Here is an 18,915-nt window from a genome sequence, read left to right on the forward strand (position 1 = left end):
TAAATACAAAAAGATCGGCAAAAATGGCTGAGGCTCTTAGAAAGAATCTAGTTCGACATTTTCTGCCGCCGAACTGAAAAATGATATTTATTTCCTGCCTTAAAATATTCTGTCTTCCACTATTTCAGAATCTAATTCCAATCTCGAGTGTCTGGGAGAATATTTACGAATGAAAATTTATTTATTTATTTATAAAGAGCTAACAAATAATTAGAATCTAATTCCAATCTCGAGTGCCTGGAGAATATTTATGAATGAAAATATTCATTTCAAGTTATAAGAAAAATTATATTTATTTCCTGCCTTAAAATATTCTGTCTTCTACTATTTTAGAATCTATTTCCAATCGAGTGTCTGGGAGAATATTTTTGAATGAAAATATTCATTTCAAGTTATAAGAAAAATGATATTTATTTCATGCCTTAAAATATTCTGTTTTCTACTATTTTAGAATCTATTTCCAATCGAGTGTCTCGGAGAATATTTTTGAATGAAAATATTCATTTCAAGTTATAAGAAAAATTATATTTATTTCCTGCCTTAAAATATTCTGTCTTCCACTATTTCAGAATCTAATTCCAATCTCGAGTGTCTGGGAGAATATTTACGAATGAAAATTTATTTATTTATTTATAAAGAGCTAACAAATAATTAGAATCTAATTCTAATTATGAATGAAAATATTCATTTCAAGTTATAAGAAAAATGATATTTATTTCATGCCTTAAAATATTCTGTTTTCTACTATTTTAGAATCTATTTCCAATCGAGTGTCTGGAGAATATTTTTTAATGAAAATATTCATTTCAAGTTAAAAAAAATGATATTTATTTCATGCCTTAAAATATTCTGTTTTCTACTATTTTAGAATCTAATTCGAATCTCGAGTGTCTGGAGAATATTTTTGAATGAAAATATTCATGTCAAGTTATAAGAAAAATTATATTTATTTCCTGCCTTAAAATATTCTGTCTTCTACTATTTTAGAATCTATTTCCAATCGAGTGTCTCGGAGAATATTTTTGAATGAAAATATTCATTTCAAGTTATAAGAAAAATTATATTTATTTCCTGCCTTAAAATATTCTGTTTTCTACTACTATATTTTAGAATCTATTTCCAATCGAGTGTCTGGGAGAATATTTTTGAATGAAAATATTCATTTCAAATTATAAGAAAAATTATATTTATTTCCTGCCTTAAAATATTCTGTCTTCTACTATTTTAGAATCTATTTCCAATCGAGTGTCTCGGAGAATATTTTTGAATGAAAATATTCATTTCAAGTTATAAGAAAAATTATATTTATTTCCTGCCTTAAAATATTCTGTTTTCTACTACTATATTTTAGAATCTATTTCCAATCGAGTGTCTGGGAGAATATTTTTGAATGAAAATATTCATTTCAAATTATAAGAAAAATTATATTTATTTCCTGCCTTAAAATATTCTGTCTTCTACTATTTTAGAATCTATTTCCAATCGAGTGTCTCGGAGAATATTTTTGAATGAAAATATTCATTTCAAGTTATAAGAAAAATTATATTTATTTCCTGCCTTAAAATATTCTGTTTTCTACTACTATATTTTAGAATCTATTTCCAATCGAGTGTCTGGGAGAATATTTTTGAATGAAAATATTCATTTCAAGTTATAAGAAAAATGATATTTATTTCATGCCTTAAAATATTCTGTTTTCTACTATTTTAGAATCTATTTCCAATCGAGTGTCTCGGAGAATATTTTTGAATGAAAATATTCATTTCAAGTTATAAGAAAAATTATATTTATTTCCTGCCTTAAAATATTCTGTTTTCTACTACTATATTTTAGAATCTATTTCCAATCGAGTGTCTGGGAGAATATTTTTGAATGAAAATATTCATTTCAAATTATAAGAAAAATTATATTTATTTCCTGCCTTAAAATATTCTGTCTTCTACTATTTTAGAATCTATTTCCAATCGAGTGTCTCGGAGAATATTTTTGAATGAAAATATTCATTTCAAATTATAAGAAAAATTATATTTATTTCCTGCCTTAAAATATTCTGTCTTCTACTATTTTAGAATCTATTTCCAATCGAGTGTCTGGGAGAATATTTTTGAATGAAAATATTCATTTCAAGTTATAAGAAAAATGATATTTATTTCATGCCTTAAAATATTCTGTTTTCTACTATTTTAGAATCTATTTCCAATCGAGTGTCTCGGAGAATATTTTTGAATGAAAATATTCATTTCAAGTTATAAGAAAAATTATATTTATTTCCTGCCTTAAAATATTCTGTCTTCTACTATCTTAGAATCTATTTCCAATCGAGTGTCTGGCAGAATATTTTTATTTTTATTTTTTATTTTATAAGAAATCATAGAGCCAGTGGGACACGGGTTCTTCAAAAACCCTTCTCTAGCTAGCTTTGCGGATATAAACACATCTATTATGGGAAGTATAGTATGTATGTGAAGACAACAAACTTGATGTAAAGCTAGTAATGTTTATCTAAGCATACACCATCAACTCAGTAGTCGAATTGAGCAGATTCTTATTTGTGTGCTTCCACTGTAAATATTAACATTTTTATTGCATTTTCCTGCTGCGCCATAGACAGTCCTGACATTTCATATTGTCGCTGGTTGTACCTTGGCTATAAGTTTGTTTACGCTACACGCTCAAACCGCCAAACTGTTGCATAATGAATGCCACGGTGCTGCCCACATGCATAGCCAAAATTTGTGGAACGAAACGATGCGAGGCATGTTAAACTTACAGCTAAACTGCGCTTGGCACGGAATCAAAACTTAAATTACGTATACGCCACGATGACGACTACCTCTGTCTTTTGATTTTTGATCTTTGTTACACAAAATAATAAACAACAACTTCAGTGCCAGTCAGCGGGAGCAACGTCTGTATAAACGCGCATGTGTGCGTGCATGTGTGTGTCTTCAGATTTAACAATACCAACTAAACATATACATATGTATGTATGTATGTACTTTTGTATTTGTTGTATTCATTTTCATTCAATTTGGCGGATTCGTCATCGCTAACTTTGTTTTTGTCGCTGTCGACGCAACTACGTGCGTTTGTTACGCTCGACTCTTCTAACGCGTTTCAATCATTAAGGCAGCACGTTAAACATTAATTTGCGAGCTGTCCAAAGCAAGAAATATTGTTGTTGCTGCTTTATTTCAACCTGGTCGACTGCCTGACGTCACTTCTGTGTAACTTACAAAACAAAACAACAACAACAAAAATGCTAAGCGTTTGGAGAACTGACAGCGAATTGCATTTCATTTCAATTGCTGACGTTTTTAGAGCTGCATTCTTATTGTTTTTGTTGTTCTGGACTAGCTACTGAAATTTCCTCAATTGACATCCATTAAATGCATTTCTCGAGCGGCAAATTTTGTGTAATTCAAACACGACATAATGCCAGAGCCGCACCTTTTAATTTTTAAGCCAACGTAGCAAATAAACGCCCCCGAGCTTGTCAATACCATTAACCAGGTAACAATAGTTTTCATTTACTGGCCAGCACGCTTTTATTTGCCTTTTCAATAGAAAATACTTGTAAGTGCCACAGTTGTATTCCCTTCATTAAATCGACTTCAAAGCCTAAGGGTTCCCTGAAATCAAGCTGCAAAAACTACAAACGCTTTGGTTTTTTATTGAAATAAGTCGCCCTATGTCTGATCTCTTAAGGAATTTTTTGATCTGCGTTTAATGATTTCTTAAAGTATTAATTTGATTTGAAAGCACATCGGCCACTTATTCAGATATATACAAAATTGGACCCTGAAAACGATCTTCCCAATCTAATTCTTCAACTTGACATTGAAATAAAATATTGATACTGATAATATATTAAACGAAGCGCATAAATATATGTAATTGAAAAACTATGATTTGGTTTATTCTTTTCCTAATAACGTTTTAAAAATTAATCTGTTTTTTTTTAAATCTCTAACAAACACATTATCAATTCTCTAAAATACGTTTTAAACACTTTTAAAGATCACTTTTAAGATCACTATCTTATGAACAACTCATCTGATATTTTAGAGTTATGTTTGGAGAAAGAGTTGTTGTATGAAAAACATTTTGCTTATAAAGATATGGAACCAACTTGATTAATAAGAAAGTTATTGTCATACCTGAACACGGCTTATGTTAGCTGGATTTTACCCTATTTAAAATTTGGATGTGAAGTAAAAGAAATCTAAATTGGCTCCTCACTTTGCTCTCCAATTTAAAAGCTCTGCATTATTTATCTAGCATTTTTTTCCGACCAAGAACAGAACTTGGCAGCTTAACAACTAGCCCCAATGAGCTCAACAAAAAGACTAAACTTGAACTTAGTTCAGTGAAACGAACTACACCCATGCTATGCGAGCAAATTGCGAGTAATTTTGCGAATTTAATGGGACATACAAGTATTTGTACTATTCGTGTCAGCCATGTGCAAGAACTTGTCTTCTACATTTGTGAATACAGCAAGCTCATTATTGTATTATCTTCGAAAAGCTCGATTCAGAAATTATTGCAAAACCTTAGAAGTGCAGTTCCCCCCCGTACTCGTACAAAGAGTATATAATGACGATGACATGTAAAAAGTGTAGTTAAGTAATTGTTAGAACCAATGTGAAGGTAGGTGAAATATTCGTAGAAAGCTATTAATAATAAAAATAGACTTTCATCGAAATGATTAACAATTAATGTGGTATAGAAAAAAATTGCTTATTAATTGAAAAAAGGCAATTAATCTTAAACCAATTAAACTTTCATATTACAAATATTGTGACCTAAGGGTTCTTTCAATATCTTCTCTGTAAATATGTATTTGCATGTTAGGAATAAGAGTAATTTCTGTACAATTCGTGCATAGAATCGTTTCATAAAAATCCTAATCGATTTTATTGTCTTTGATATACAAACATTGTAAATTATGCATCCGCCAGTTGTGCAAATTGTTTAGGAATATATAGAGTATTCGAGTATATGTATATAGTATACTAAGTATATTTGAGTATTTATCGTAAGGGGTTTTATTAGAGCAGAAAGCGATTGTTTATGTCCAATATTATCATATCCAATGGACATGCAACACAGACTGTATTATTGATGGCGGTATTAGGTTTTTATTGGCGCATTCTACATACGAAATAGTGACCCCCACCCTGGAAATGCTCTCCACTCGGCTATTTGATTGCCATTATGGCTGTGGGAGCCACTGTCGCTAATGGCCAGAGTTTGTGTGAGATTTGTTATGGAAATGAATACATGAATATAAACAATACATGGCGTGTAGCACTTGGACGATTAACAATTGAACTCTGTGTGTTACGAAGGCCGTGACGTGGTGCCAAAAGGTTAGTTTACGAAAGCGTGTTCTGGACACATGCGCTCTCTGGTCTGCTGCCCCACGGTGGCAGAGCAAACAAGAAGGCGCCGCTAAGCGAACAAATTGCCATCAAGGGTATTATGCTGGCTATGTGCACCTCTTCTTTGTGTCGCTGCATCGACGTGACTTTGTGGCACGTTCATGAGGTGCACTGTGGTTTGGGACCAGAGCCAGGTAGAAAGAGTACGGACTGGAAAATGGCGCCATGGTCGCGTGGGAGTCGCTGCAACTGAGTTGATTTAACAGCTTTCTATTTGTGGGTTTTTCCGGGTAAGCGAGACTTGTTTGCTGAGCAGAATGAAGGTAGATTTTTAAGGAAACAGCATGCGGCCATGGCCAGTGCATTACTAATCCGACTTACGAAGGACTTAATACATAAGCAGCATAATAAGCAAAGCACAATTATTGCGAAACAATAAAGTTTACAACCTAATATCTGAATAATAATACATGTGATAACATTTGGTACGTATTCAAACGGTTTATGGATGAGCTTTTATGAGTACTAATGAATTGTAAAAAAGGAGCGCAGCAAAGATATATCTAGGAACTAAATAAGTTTAGCATGCTGTGGAAATTATGTGCAAGATTTTCCCACTTCGTTGTATTGCTGCATGCTGCTCATATGAGTATAATAGTCCAAATATATAATGTAAGCGCCAGTATGAATGTAACAGGCAGGGGAAGGAGAATAGCTAGATATAGACTTCTGATCCGTGAACTTTCGAACTCGTGTATACATCCAAGTTTAGTTTAATTGAAATGCTGTTGCGGAAAAAAGAGTGGGCTCTGGGTATTTATCGTTCTATTTGTTTCTTGTTCGACTGTTTGTTTAATGGAATTAATTATGAAAGATTTTGGGAACTTCACCACCACGATTGCGTCTGTTGAACTGGATTCTGAAGTTATTTTTCAAAATTTTCCCACTAGCATTGGGTACGTTTAAGAAATTATCTTATTTCGACGATTGTATACAAGTGTAGAAGAATACTAACATTTAGAAAATTTGTATTTTAGATTATAGAAAATATTCCTACTAGTAATGCCAAAATTTTAAGCGCCATTTAGACAAGCATCTTTTATTGCAGTTTTTTGCGGATTAAGAAAGTGTTTTTGGAAAGCTGACATTAATCAAGCATTTTATCCCAAATGGATTTTTTTTGCAGTGTTGGATTAAACAAAGAAACTGCAATTGCAATGCATTTTTCACATTTGTTTAAAATCTCTAAGTGGGTTTTCTAGCATTCTGTTTTGTAGACAGTATGTGGGCCAAGGTATAGAAATAAGAATATGTGTCTAAATGGTATTTAGTTTCAGTTATTTACGTAGACATTAATAAATTGAAAAAATCATAAACAATTAATAGGAAATTAACTGAAAAAAATCTACAACAAAAACAAATGATTTTGTGAATCAAACAAATCGAGACATTTTTAAACAGCTCTCCAGAAATTATTTGTGCAATTTTAGTTTGATATTTCTCCATTTTATTTAATTAACTAGAAAAGGCTAAGTTAACATTAAGATATCTTTACCTCTCTTGTAAATTCATGTTTTTAAAAAAGTGAATAAATTGAAAATTGTAAAATTTCAGCAACAATTAAATTATTAACATGAAAACATGCATTTATAAAGAAACTTCTAATACTTCTAATTGTAGCTTTTTCCGCTTTTCCTACTTTTAGGGGGATTTCTACCAATTCTTTTTCAAATGTGTAAAAATTGTTGCAAGTAATTGCATTTGAAATTCAACACACAATTTCGTATGTTACGGTGGAGTTGCTATCGTAGTTCTGTCCAGAGTTATACTCGTAGGCAGCTTGGCATTCTAATGGGCTTCAAACCCTTTAGTAATGTATTCTAGATATAAATTCCTAATGCACTTACAAACGATGTTGCATGCCAAAGGGGGAAACGTGGTGTAAGCCTGTCTCTTTTGGTTTGGCACAAACACTGTGAACTACAGAGCCCCCACACACACACACACACACATGCATACACACATACATATCTATCCACTCGAGTGGGGGAGTGGAGCCGAAGCTGCCAACAAGGCAGGAGGGCCTGATAAAAGGGGAAGAAGGGGGCAGTCGGTGGAAGCGATGGCGTGGCGGCTTCGTTGCCATTTGGCTGCCGTTCGTTCGCTCGTTTGTTCTCCTTTTTACGTCTGTGTAAGGGGCAAAGAGTAGCGTGTGCTATGCGTGTATGTGTGTGTGTGTGTGTGTGTTAGCCCATGTGTCTGTCGGTGTGTGCGCGCGTAGGACTAGAAAAATACGCTCGCTGACTGGCTGACTGGTTGACTGGCTGGCCACCAAGGCAAGGTTGACATTGAGGCATTCACGCCCGCCGCACACACTACACGGCAAGCAGCTACAACAACAACAACAGCAACAACAACAACAAGAACAAGCACACCAACGCCATTTAAAATTGAAAGTGTACGTAAGCAAATAACTGACAAATTGTCCAACAGTTGCCATATCTAGCTAAATGACCAATAATGAGTAATTACGTGCACTAATGGCTGCTTAACTTACATTGCTTTTGAATTTGTTGTTGCTGGAGCTGGAGCTGGTGCTGGTGCTACCGTGGTCACTGTTCTTGTTGTTGTTGTTGTTCTTGCTAGGGCTTTTAGTAACGTTGCACAAGCTCCTCTGAAGGTTACTTTGATAATATCTATGTATGCGTGTATGTGTGTGTGTGTGTGTGTGTGTGTGTGTGTGTGTACGGCTACCTTTGTGTGAGTATGTTGTCTACGAGTGTGTCTGTAATAGCCGAGCAGCATTAAGGAAAAAATAACAAATAACAAATAAATGGGGGACGCTTATTCGCCACCGAGTTGAGTTGTACGATTATTGTATAACTTGTAAATGAAGCGGCAGGCGGTACCAGCAGGCACAGAAGAAGAAAGAAGTCAACGCATTGGCCTCGTTTCAAGAAATGCACACACACCAATTTTTCGACTTTTGAAAACACACCAAACCGAAACCGAACGCAATCAAATATTCACATACACAACCAAACGCACACACACACGTGCAAAAATGAAGAAAACGCGGTAGTAGGTCTCGTAGTACTAGTACTCATATGGCGTAGTAGGCGCGGTGTGCAGGTAACTTCGTAAAAGTGTCTCTGTGTGGGTGAGCAACGCGCAGTTGTGTATGTATGTGCATATACGTGTGTATGTATGCATGTATTTATGTTATTTGCAATCAAAACTTTACTGCTCTTCACCACAATCTGCTGCTGCACGATTAACAGCAATTTCGTTTAGCCCGAAACTCTTCTCACAAGACTTTTATGTGACAATTTTGTATTTTTTCTTAAACACTTTGTGCACTTACACTTGCTGTATTTGTGTGTGTGTGTGTGTGCCTTGTCTAACAGAATGTTTTCAGCCAAGCTCTACCTCCGCTCGTCACAAATCCGCGTTCAACACTGAAAGCTTGGCTGTTCGTTGTTTCTGCTCCAGCGGTTCAACGAGTTGGAGCTAGCAGCCCCAACGAGTTGGCGCCACTGTCTACACAAGCACCACGTTTGTTTGGCACTAAAAAAGCCACCCGATTTGCCTGCCTGACAAAAGCTCACAGCTAACCGCAATGCCAGCGCCGAGCTTTTGTTCGTTACTTTGTAAAATGGCCAGAAAGCTTTAAAATACTCAAAAATACTGAATGTTATTCATGTGCGCTCAAATATTAATTTGAATTTCAGAACGAACTAAAAACTAAAAAAGCTACAGATATGTGTATCTGGAATATAGGGAATACAGTCAATTAACAATAAAAAGCAAAAAGATTAAACAAATAATCTAGGCACTCGAGCAGAATTATTACGTTAATAACTTTTCTTAGAATTTACTGATTTTGTTGAAAATAGAGGAATATGAGATTCCAGCATCGCTATTAATGGATAGTTGGGCAGCGATTTCAGAACATACTCATATGTATGTACACACAAAAACGTGAATGAAAAATTTACCTTTTAGTTTATTGAACAAATTTGTATATTTTTATTATTTTTATTGGTGATTGCTTAAAATCTTTTTTTTAAATGTTTATTGTAAATTCAAGAAATAATAAAGGAAGAAAAAATCCCTGTGCTAACAGGAAAAATTATTAATGAAGAACGGGCCTTGAAAAACTTGGATTTTCTACATTTTTCTTCTTTCCCCATTCTTTTTGAGTTTAACATACACTTTAAAGCTTTTGAAACGAAATACATTTGCGATCCAGGGAAATAAATAAAAAGGCTAATCAATGTTTCAATCAATTAAATAAATTGAAGAATTTGGAAGTAACAACAGTTAAAGAATGCTGAAAGAATTGTTGTGTGTGTGGATTGGCGAGAGGAAAATTCTTGTAAAGATGCAGATGCATACTACATATAATATTATAACTAACTATAACTATTATAACTATAACTATGTATACTCGTGGATTACCAATTTCGATAATAATGTGTAAATTAATTAAATATTTATAATAAATAAATATATTTAAATGATAATAAATTAAAAACAAATAATTTTGCGTCCATCGACTATTTTTGATGAAACTTGAAATGATGGTGAGGCACAAAAACAGCTTATAGGTACATTTTCTTAGAATACCGCAATGAACAATAAAGACCTAATTCTGTTTTTACACGGTCTTTTTTACACGATTTTGATATAACACGGTGTTCTTTACAGATCTAAATCAATCATCTACATTTTTACACGGTTGTTTCTGGAACCAATCTACCGTGTAAAAACAGAATTAGGTGTAGTTTCGACCGATCGAAATATGGCAGCCATATAAAATAATGAGACTCTATAGGGATTGAAATGAACTTGCTCGACTTCAACAAGTCTAAACATGTACATACAGGTATATACCAAATTTTGTGCATCTACTTAGATGTTAAGGATCAGAAGAGCTCAGTGGTTAAACGGACGGGCAGCTGGACATAGATATGTACCTGTAATATGCTTGTTATATACTCATAGTATGTGGCTTTCAATCTTCGAATATATGGCTTAGCAACTATTTTGATCGTTTTTCGGCAAAGAGCGACAAATTATAAAGTGCCAAACACATTTATATTTCCGCTTGATGCATAAATAGGCATTCGCGCTTCTGCATAGTATTGATTATGCCGAATGCACTTAGTGGCAAGACAGCTTAATCAAGAGTGTATAAATCACGGCGGACCATAAAGCGATGAATAAAACAAATACATAAAACTAGCATCACACATCGGCAGCTGGCCCCTTGGCAGTATTTGTCAAGCTTTACGCTTATTAACTCGCTCCCTGACTCGCAGGCTCGCAGGCTCTGCCTGGCATTATAAATATATTTATACATATACTACAGAGATGCTTGCGGACAGAGCTCGCGGCACTGGGGGAGATGTAACACTCATTGGAGTGGCTGGCCAGAAATGTACAATTCGAATTTCGAGTGTGTGAATTAAAATGGCGGCAGGCTATAAATTAAATTGTACAAAAGTGAAAACAGCGAAGATGCAGTTTGGAGTGTTGCCGTCCCCTGTCCGCCATCCGCCATCCGCCACCCGCCGTCCGCCTCCTCCACTGGCTGTCGTCGCATCGTCGTCTGTCATAATCAGCAGATGTTCGCCAGCTATTCGCAATTCGCAATTCGAAAGGAGGAAACGGCGGCTCACAGAGTTACATGGCCAAGAGGTGAGACGCGGCAGACGGGATAGTGGCAGCTGGCCTAAGGCCGGGCAGTTGTGCTAACTAACAAGCCGCTTGAGAGCTGGGCTGGCAAATGATGTTGTTCGATTCGGGGGAAATAAGAAATGCACGGCTTCATTATTTTGTTTTGATAATTTTTTTGTATTTTTGTGGGTTTTATACTTTTTAGGTATTTTTGTTTGTTTTTATTGAAATTCCTTAGATCGCAAGAAGCGCACAGAAGTAATATGTATGGTAATTGGTTTTTTTTTGTTTTTGTTTTGTTTGTTGTATATAATATATAAGTAGTAATATTGTATAGAATTTTCTTATATATGTTTATCTTCTTCTTTTTTTTGTGTTTGCTTTATAATTATATAATTAAGTATAGTATATATTATATACAAATCTCAATAGATTGTTGATTGATTTGCCGTAATTTACAATAAATTTTGTGTTTTCGTTTTGTTGTTGTTGTTGTTGTTGTATACAATATATTAAGAAATATTCATAAATTTAAAGTACGTGCTACATTTCAAAAATTTTCACATTACACTCTAAGTTCCTAACGCTGTTCGCTTCCACATGTTGCTTATTGCAATATTGATACGGCTAGACAACTAATATATATATATATATAGATGTATATATATATAATATGTATGTATATGTATATTTGTATAAAAAAATTCTCCATCTAAGCTACAGGCATGCAACAGACTCGTACACAAATTTTAACTGAATTGAAATTCAAATTAAAAAAAGAAAAAACACAATAACAATAACAAAACCGAAACAGAATTTGGTCCAAAAGTTTGTCATTTAGCTTCACTCTTTTTTTTATTTCTTGTTTTTTTCTTGTTGTTGTTTTGTTTTTCGTGCACTTGGTACAACATTTTCGGAGAGCTGGACGAGGAGGGGGCCAGCCGGCCTATTACATATGTATGTATGTAGATACATAATTTTGCTCGGATTTGATCTTGCTGCGGACTGTCATTAGCATTAATGAAGCAATTGCCAGATCTACACACATACATACACACATACAAAGATGGCTTAATGCATTTGCATGAATTATGCTGATTTGTTTAATTATCGCTCGCCCAGCTTCCGATTGGAATATGTGGTTTGTAATTTTTGTTACATTTCGTTTTTTTTTTTGGTTTTCTTTGTTTTTTGTTGGACAATGTCAAATACTTATGCATATACATACATACACACATACATACATTATTATGTCACAATTATCTAAACTAAGAGTTAATACATAAATTCAAAGGCAAAGTTCAAAGTTAGTTTTCGCGCGCACACGAGACAAACGTTAAGTAAAAATAAAAATAATAAAGTAAGAGTTATAGTTATAGTTGTTGCAGAAGTCGGAGCAGACATACATATATGTACATACTTGCATGTACATATACATAGTATGTACATACATATGTATGCATGCAGGTTTGTTTACAATCTTCGCTCGAATTTCATAAATTTACAGGAAGCATCCATGTATGTATGTATATATGTTTGTTTGTCACTTGCTTGTCTTTCATTGTTGTTATTTTTTCGAGTTTCATTTTTTTCATTTGCACACACATACATACATACATATGTACGTACATACATACATAGCATAGAGATGAAGCATACATCGTACGAGTAGTGTAGAGTGGGGTTTTGTTTTGAAGCTCAGCTTTATAAGTAAATACTTAAATGTATTTTAAAAAAGTTATACATACATACAAACAAACAAACATACATACATACATACATACATGGAGTCATATATGTTTATGTATAGCTATATATAGATATCAGTTATCAATCATAAATTATCACCCAGCAGTTGTTGTTTTCATTTAAACGTTGTATTTTCATGCTTGCATCGAACAAACGAACAATCGATCGATCGATCAATCAATCAATCACACTAACAATCATTTTGCAGTACAAAGTTGTTTCCTTTAGCAGCACATTTAAGAATTTGACACAGTTAATGAAATCGAATAGGTTTACTCGTAAAGAGTGCTACAATTATTAACTTGCTTGTTTTTTATTTTGATTTTTTTCCAGAGATTTTGATTTGAATATTTTGTTGCTTGATATCGTAGCTAAATGTAAGCATACATATATATGCGTTTATTATTTTATGTTTATGTATTATCTATATAGCAAAAATACGATTTAAAAAAGAGGAAAAAAAAACAAATGTATACTCTTGCTAATATTTCAAGTCCTTTAGCCTTTCACTTATTAGCTGGCGGCCTCTCTATCTGCTTTGTGAAAAGTCCGTGTCGAATTTTCAATTTTCAATACACAACATATAGTATATATGTACGAGTATATGCATATGCGCATATATATGTAAGTATGTATTTGCATTATTGAGCAGTGCACGGGGCTGAGATACACAGAAATGATCATCCTAACTTTTAGTTTAGTTTAGTTTATGATTGTACAGTAGAAAGTTAATAGATATATACTTGTATACTATATGCATATGCTTGATTTGTATAAATACATAATATTTCGTTAATAAGTGTACATATACATACATATATTTTTTATCGAGTCAACAGCTAAATATTTGACTAATATTTACATGTCATCATTGCTGCCCGCACAACACTGGCAGGCAGTGGTGAGTGCACATTTCCCAACACTCCTTTTTCTCAATTCAACATCTGCGTGTGTGTGTGTGTGTGTGTGTGGGGTGTTTGTCTTCGCTTTTCGCTCCTTTGTTTAATTTTAAAATATAAGTAGATATTTATATATAATTCATACATTTGCTTGGAATTTCTATTGAGCATGCTGCCACAAAGTCTTACAGCCGCCTTACTTAGCATATAAAACGTTCAAATTATAGTTAAGAAAGCGCAAATTATACAACACTAGTTTCAAGTTTCACATGAAAATTTCTGTGGATGTGGATGCTGGTGGATGCGGGTGGAAGGGGTGTTAAATGATATTGACACTTTGCTTAGTTTGTTGTTTTTCTTGTTTTTCTTTTCTTTTCAGTATTATTTATTACAAAATGGAAAGGTGAGAAATGTAAAATGTATCTTCTTCTTCTTCTTCTTTTCATTGTTTTTTGTAGCACACTTGTGGGGGTTTTCATTCGGTTTTACAAAGAAATTTGTTTCGCATTTTAGAAACTTACAAAGGACAATTATTATAATCATTATTATTATATATGTATATGTATGTATGACAGGGCATGTGCTTCACACATGCGAATCGAAATCAAATCTAAGCCAAATTACAAAGAAAATTAATTTACTTATTTGCAGCAGAGGCGCCTCGCCAACGCCCTCTAACAGCGGCTTCTCTCAGTCTGAAGTTCAAACGTTCAATAAGTGTAGTATATAGTATGTGTGTGAAGAGGTGTGTGTGTGTGTGTGTGTGTATTATCTATGAAAACAGGAACACTAAAGTACACACAAAGTACTGCCTAGCGAAATGGAAGAAGAGCAACGGAAACTAGAATCTTGAAAAGCTTAAAAAATGGAAACATTCAGGTAGGAGTCCTTGCCAAGCAACAGCAGAGTCGGCGCCGAACCATCATGTGGATAGAAATAGGCGAACTCTCCGCTGTAGGTGCCCGCTGTTTCGGCTGAGCCCGCATCCAGACTGTAGACGGGCAGATCGTGAACTTGTTGCTGTGTCAGCACCAAATTCCCAGTAACATCCTGCGGCACGTTGCTGTTGTTGCTGCTGTTGCTGCTTCTCTTGTCATCAATGGCTGCAATGGAGTGGATTGTGGTTGTCATGTTGCTGCAAGATTGTTCTTCTTTGTTGCAAATGCAGCTGCTCGGATCGCTGTAGTTGTTGCTGTTGCTGTTGCTGGTGTGCATCTTTATGTTGCTGTCGTTGTGGCTATGGTAGTAGGTTTTGTTGTAGTCGTGGTGGTGGTGGTGTTGTTGTTGTTGTTGTCTAATGTGTTGTGGATATGCCATGATTGGCGCATTCTCTAGCTGCTGCTGCTCCTGCTCCTCCTCAAATCACGTGCTCAGCCAGGTGGAGTTGCAGGTGCAAATGTTGCTCGGAATCAGAGGTGCATAGTAGACGCCATTAGCATAGATGAGACTCGGTGGTGCGGTCTGTATTTGTATGGTTTGTGGCACAGCGGCGGCGGCGGCGGCAGCGGCTTGTGAAGGCTGCTCGGCGCCGGAAGCGGTGGTGCAGCAAATGGTCGCAGTGCCCGGTTGTGGCGCCGCCTGCTGCACATAGATGGTCTGGGGCTGAGTCTGTGGGGTCTGGTTCGGTGCTTGTGTGACGCCTGCCGTTGACACCAGGGTCAGTGTGGTTGCCTGCGGTTGTTGCTGTTGTTGTTGCTGCTGCTGCTGCTGTGATTGCTGTGCCGCCTGCGTCTGTTGCACTTGTTGTTGTTGCTGCTGTTGTTGATGTTGCTGCTGTTGTTGGTGCTGCTGTTGTTGGTGCTGCTGCTGCTGCTGCTGGTGGTGGTACTGTTGGTACTGCTCCTGTGCCTGGGCCTGTTTCTTTTGCTTGTTGTAGAGGACCTCGGCGGCCAGCGACTGGATGAGATGGAGGGTCTGCCGCCGCTCATGGCCCATCAGGCAAACGGTGGACATCTCGACCACCTGTCGTAAATGCATCAGGTACTGATACTGGAGGGGCTCCTCGTCGACGCCCCAGAAGTGATTGCGCAAATAGGCCTCCAGCTTGGTCGTCTGCGTATTTATGTCCGGAAAGTCAATGAAGAAGCGGGAGCACATGTAGCGCTCCAGTGTCTTGATCAGCTGCGAGTCCACAGCCTTGTAGTTGCGCACCAGCAAGTTGCAGTATTTGAGCAAACCACCGCCGCGAATCTCCTCCGGCTGGCGCGTTGAGATCAGTTTCTTTTGCAAGTGATAGAGCGCCTCCTGGAAGTCGCCGTAGACAGATTCGCCGACCACGGTCGGGTAGAAGTTCTCGGATATGGGAAGAGCGGCGCAGTCGTAGAAGAGCAGCAGCGAGTCGAGCACAATCTGGAAGGAGTCGACGGAGAACTCAAACTGACGTCGCATGGTGTCCACAAACTTCAGCTCGACGTTCTTGTGGCCCGGCGAGTTCCCCAACGAGATGAGGGACCAGCGATCGCCGTCATTGTTGTTGTTCACCTTCACCATCTTGCTAACGTAGGCCTCCTTGAGGGAGCACGCGTAGATGCGACGCTTGCAGACGCCCTCGGGCATCAGGTCGAGCAGGGTGTTCAGCACGGCGGTCTTGACGCGATCAAAGACACGCGGTGAACTGAGCTCAATGGCAAATATCAAGTCCAAGTCGTTATATGGCTGATCCTCCGAAGCTAAAACATGACTAGCCGCACCGCCGTTCAAGCGTATGTCCTTAACTAAGACTCCGGCACCGCCCGAGTTCACCTCGGCCTCCAGTTTGCGGCGCACCAGGTTCACCAGGTCCTTCAGTGTGACCTCCAGTGTTGGAAAATTGCCGCGTCCATGTATGGCCACCTTCTCGTCCATAACGTAATGCAATTTGCTCACCTGCTCGAATGAGAGCACGGCCAGACGCTGTGTGCCTCCCGTATCGACACTCTCCAGCGAGCCATGGTCCGATGTCGAGGCTATCGAGGAGCCCGAGCTGGGCGATGGTGGTGGTGTCTCAGTGCCGCCATCTGAGTGGAAGCCATCGTCAATTTGGTAGGCGTCCATTCTGTTGTTTCGTTGCTGATGATATGACGGTTCGGGCCCGTCTAGAGTCCCGCACTGCAAATAGAGTGAACGGAAATACAGAAAAAAATTAATTCAATCATATAGAGTGCTTGTATGCTCAAGAAAAATATAGCAAAAGACGATATTGTAATGAAGGAATCCACCAATGGAGGAATGATTTCAGCACACTTGTAAGCAAAAGATAATCTTTCTGTGACAAGTATGTATTTATTTATTTAGCCTGAATAGAATACAATATTGAGAAGGAGCCTACACAGTTCAAGTTTTTCAAAAAAGTATTATTTGGAACATTCGAATTGACAAATTCATTTGAGATCTTTAAGAATAATAGAATGTTTGTTTTCTCTGTTGGCGGAATAGTGCGCACTAAGAGATTTACACTTATTCGGACTATCGAGGAATCGGAATTCTATTATAATGCCTTTCTGGCATTATTCATAGCTAGCCAGTTTAAACATAAAATCTTTTGTAGTTTTCTGTAATACTGGTTTGGATAGCTTTTTTTTTGAGGGAGAAAGCAATCTTCATCCCTGAATCATCTCAACATCATCTCTAAATCATCCTTAAATCATCTCTAAATCTTCATATTTCCCTTCTATCCCCTTTACCTATGTATGTAACTATTAGAATTAGGCGTGTCAGATCCACCAGCCATCAGTTCTTGGAATGTTTAGGGCGTCGAAACCGCTCGACAGCAGCATTTAATTTTTCTTTAAAAATTTAATTCTTCTTAATCGTCCAAGCTGAGGCAAACAATAAATGATAAAAGAGACACTTTTTCGTGGAGGAGGCATAGTTTTCGTCACAGTTTTGGATTTTTGTGGTTCCCCCTGACAGCTCCAATTTTTACTCAAAAGCTAAATAAATATAGTTGAGTTATCAATTACGCGTAACTCCCACAATTCTCCAAAAAATATTTCAATTCAGTCTGATTGTGGGTAGCAGCTATTCCCATTTCCCCTTTGGACCTGACAATTCAAGTCTGGGCCATCATTTTGTCATTTCTATGCCGTTCATTAAATTTTAGGTATTATTTATGTGTGTTGTTTTGTTAAATTTTTGTTATTCATATTTGTTTATTATTATTATTCTTGTTATGCCATTGCCATTGTCGTTGCCGTTGCCGTTGGTCGCCTGGGGCTCGTTTTTAATTAATTAATTTGCTTTAAATTCGCTAAATTTGTTTGTGTGGCCAAACAAGCGGCCTACGCTCTAGCCATTAAAATACAACATTCTCATTTTTTGTTTTCTCTCATCCCGTTTGAAATGCTCGCTTTAGATATTTCCTCAAATACATACATTTATTTGTTCACTCTTTTCTGCATGTGTCCGTCTGTCTGTCTATCTGTCTATCTGTCTGTTTATTTATTTATTTATGCTTAAAATGTTGTTGCCAGTGGCTGCTCAGAAGCAAGCAGAGAAAGGGGAAAAGGGGCAGAAATAGTCGTGCAGCATTGCTTGAGCCAAATAAAAAATTTCCGCGTTGTTATCGAATCGACTATAGTATTCGGAAGATACCGCCGATGCCAATGCCGATGCCGATGCCGGGTCGAGTTAATTCTTCAGCTTCTATCGCTCACGCGGCCTGCCCGCGGCTACTTTATACATATGTACATATATGTATGTGCTTTTGTATCTGTATCTGTCGCAGTCGCTGTATCTGTGTGCCGCACAGTGTCCATTTATCGTTCAGCTCTATCTCTGCCCCTATATACATATGTGTGTATATACGAGTACATATCTCTCTCTCTCTCTCTCTCTCTCTCTCTGTCTCCAAATGTGCGTGTGTGTGTGTGTGCAAGTTTTTTTTTATCATTTTGTTTGTGCGTTGACAAAAAAATTTAATTTGCTGGCCCATGAATGTTCTAGCAACTACTTATTTACACAACATTATATATACTGTATTATATAGATGAATATATTTATGTGCTGTCCACCTTTTGCATCAATATGTGATTCGTAGCACAACAATACAAGTATATACATATAGTATGTATATATGTATGTATGTAGACCCAACTCAGATCAATCTTGCGTGCTGGTCTCATTGCCTGCATGACTGCATGATTCACATTTGTTTAAACAATTGTCGTCGGGTCGATGGCAATTTGCCTAAGCCGCAAGCAAATTTCTACAATTTTATT

General features: G+C 36.6%; 2 protein-coding genes across 10 annotated transcripts in view; both read right to left on the reverse strand.

Annotated features, from left to right (window-relative positions):
* LOC115620055 (protein GDAP2 homolog) overlaps positions 1–8,837 on the reverse strand; it is a 28,933-nt gene extending 20,096 nt beyond the window's left edge. The window contains exon 1 of one of the 2 annotated variants that reach the window (XM_030513189.1): positions 8,752–8,837. The gene's annotated coding sequence lies outside the window, so the exon portion shown is untranslated. Of the gene's footprint in view, positions 1–7,944; positions 8,078–8,751 lie in introns of those variants that run through there. The other variant, XM_030513188.1, reaches the window with a different exon arrangement.
* Positions 8,838–15,045: 6,208 nt separating this feature from the next.
* The window catches only part of LOC115634150 (terminal nucleotidyltransferase 5C), an 83,504-nt gene continuing 79,634 nt past the window's right edge, over positions 15,046–18,915 (reverse strand). For all 8 annotated transcript variants that reach the window (XM_030531725.1, XM_030531724.1, XM_030531726.1 and 5 more), the window contains one exon: positions 15,046–16,804. In XM_030531725.1, the coding sequence (XP_030387585.1) occupies positions 15,080–16,804 (1,725 nt within the window). In that variant the 3' untranslated portion in view covers positions 15,046–15,079. The remainder of the gene's footprint in view (positions 16,805–18,915) is intronic.

Source organism: Scaptodrosophila lebanonensis, unplaced genomic scaffold (assembly GCF_003285725.1).
Source record: "Scaptodrosophila lebanonensis strain 11010-0011.00,11010-0021.00 unplaced genomic scaffold, SlebRS2 tig00000001-arrow-pilon, whole genome shotgun sequence".
In the NCBI taxonomy this organism is placed as follows: Eukaryota; Metazoa; Arthropoda; class Insecta; order Diptera; family Drosophilidae; genus Scaptodrosophila; species Scaptodrosophila lebanonensis.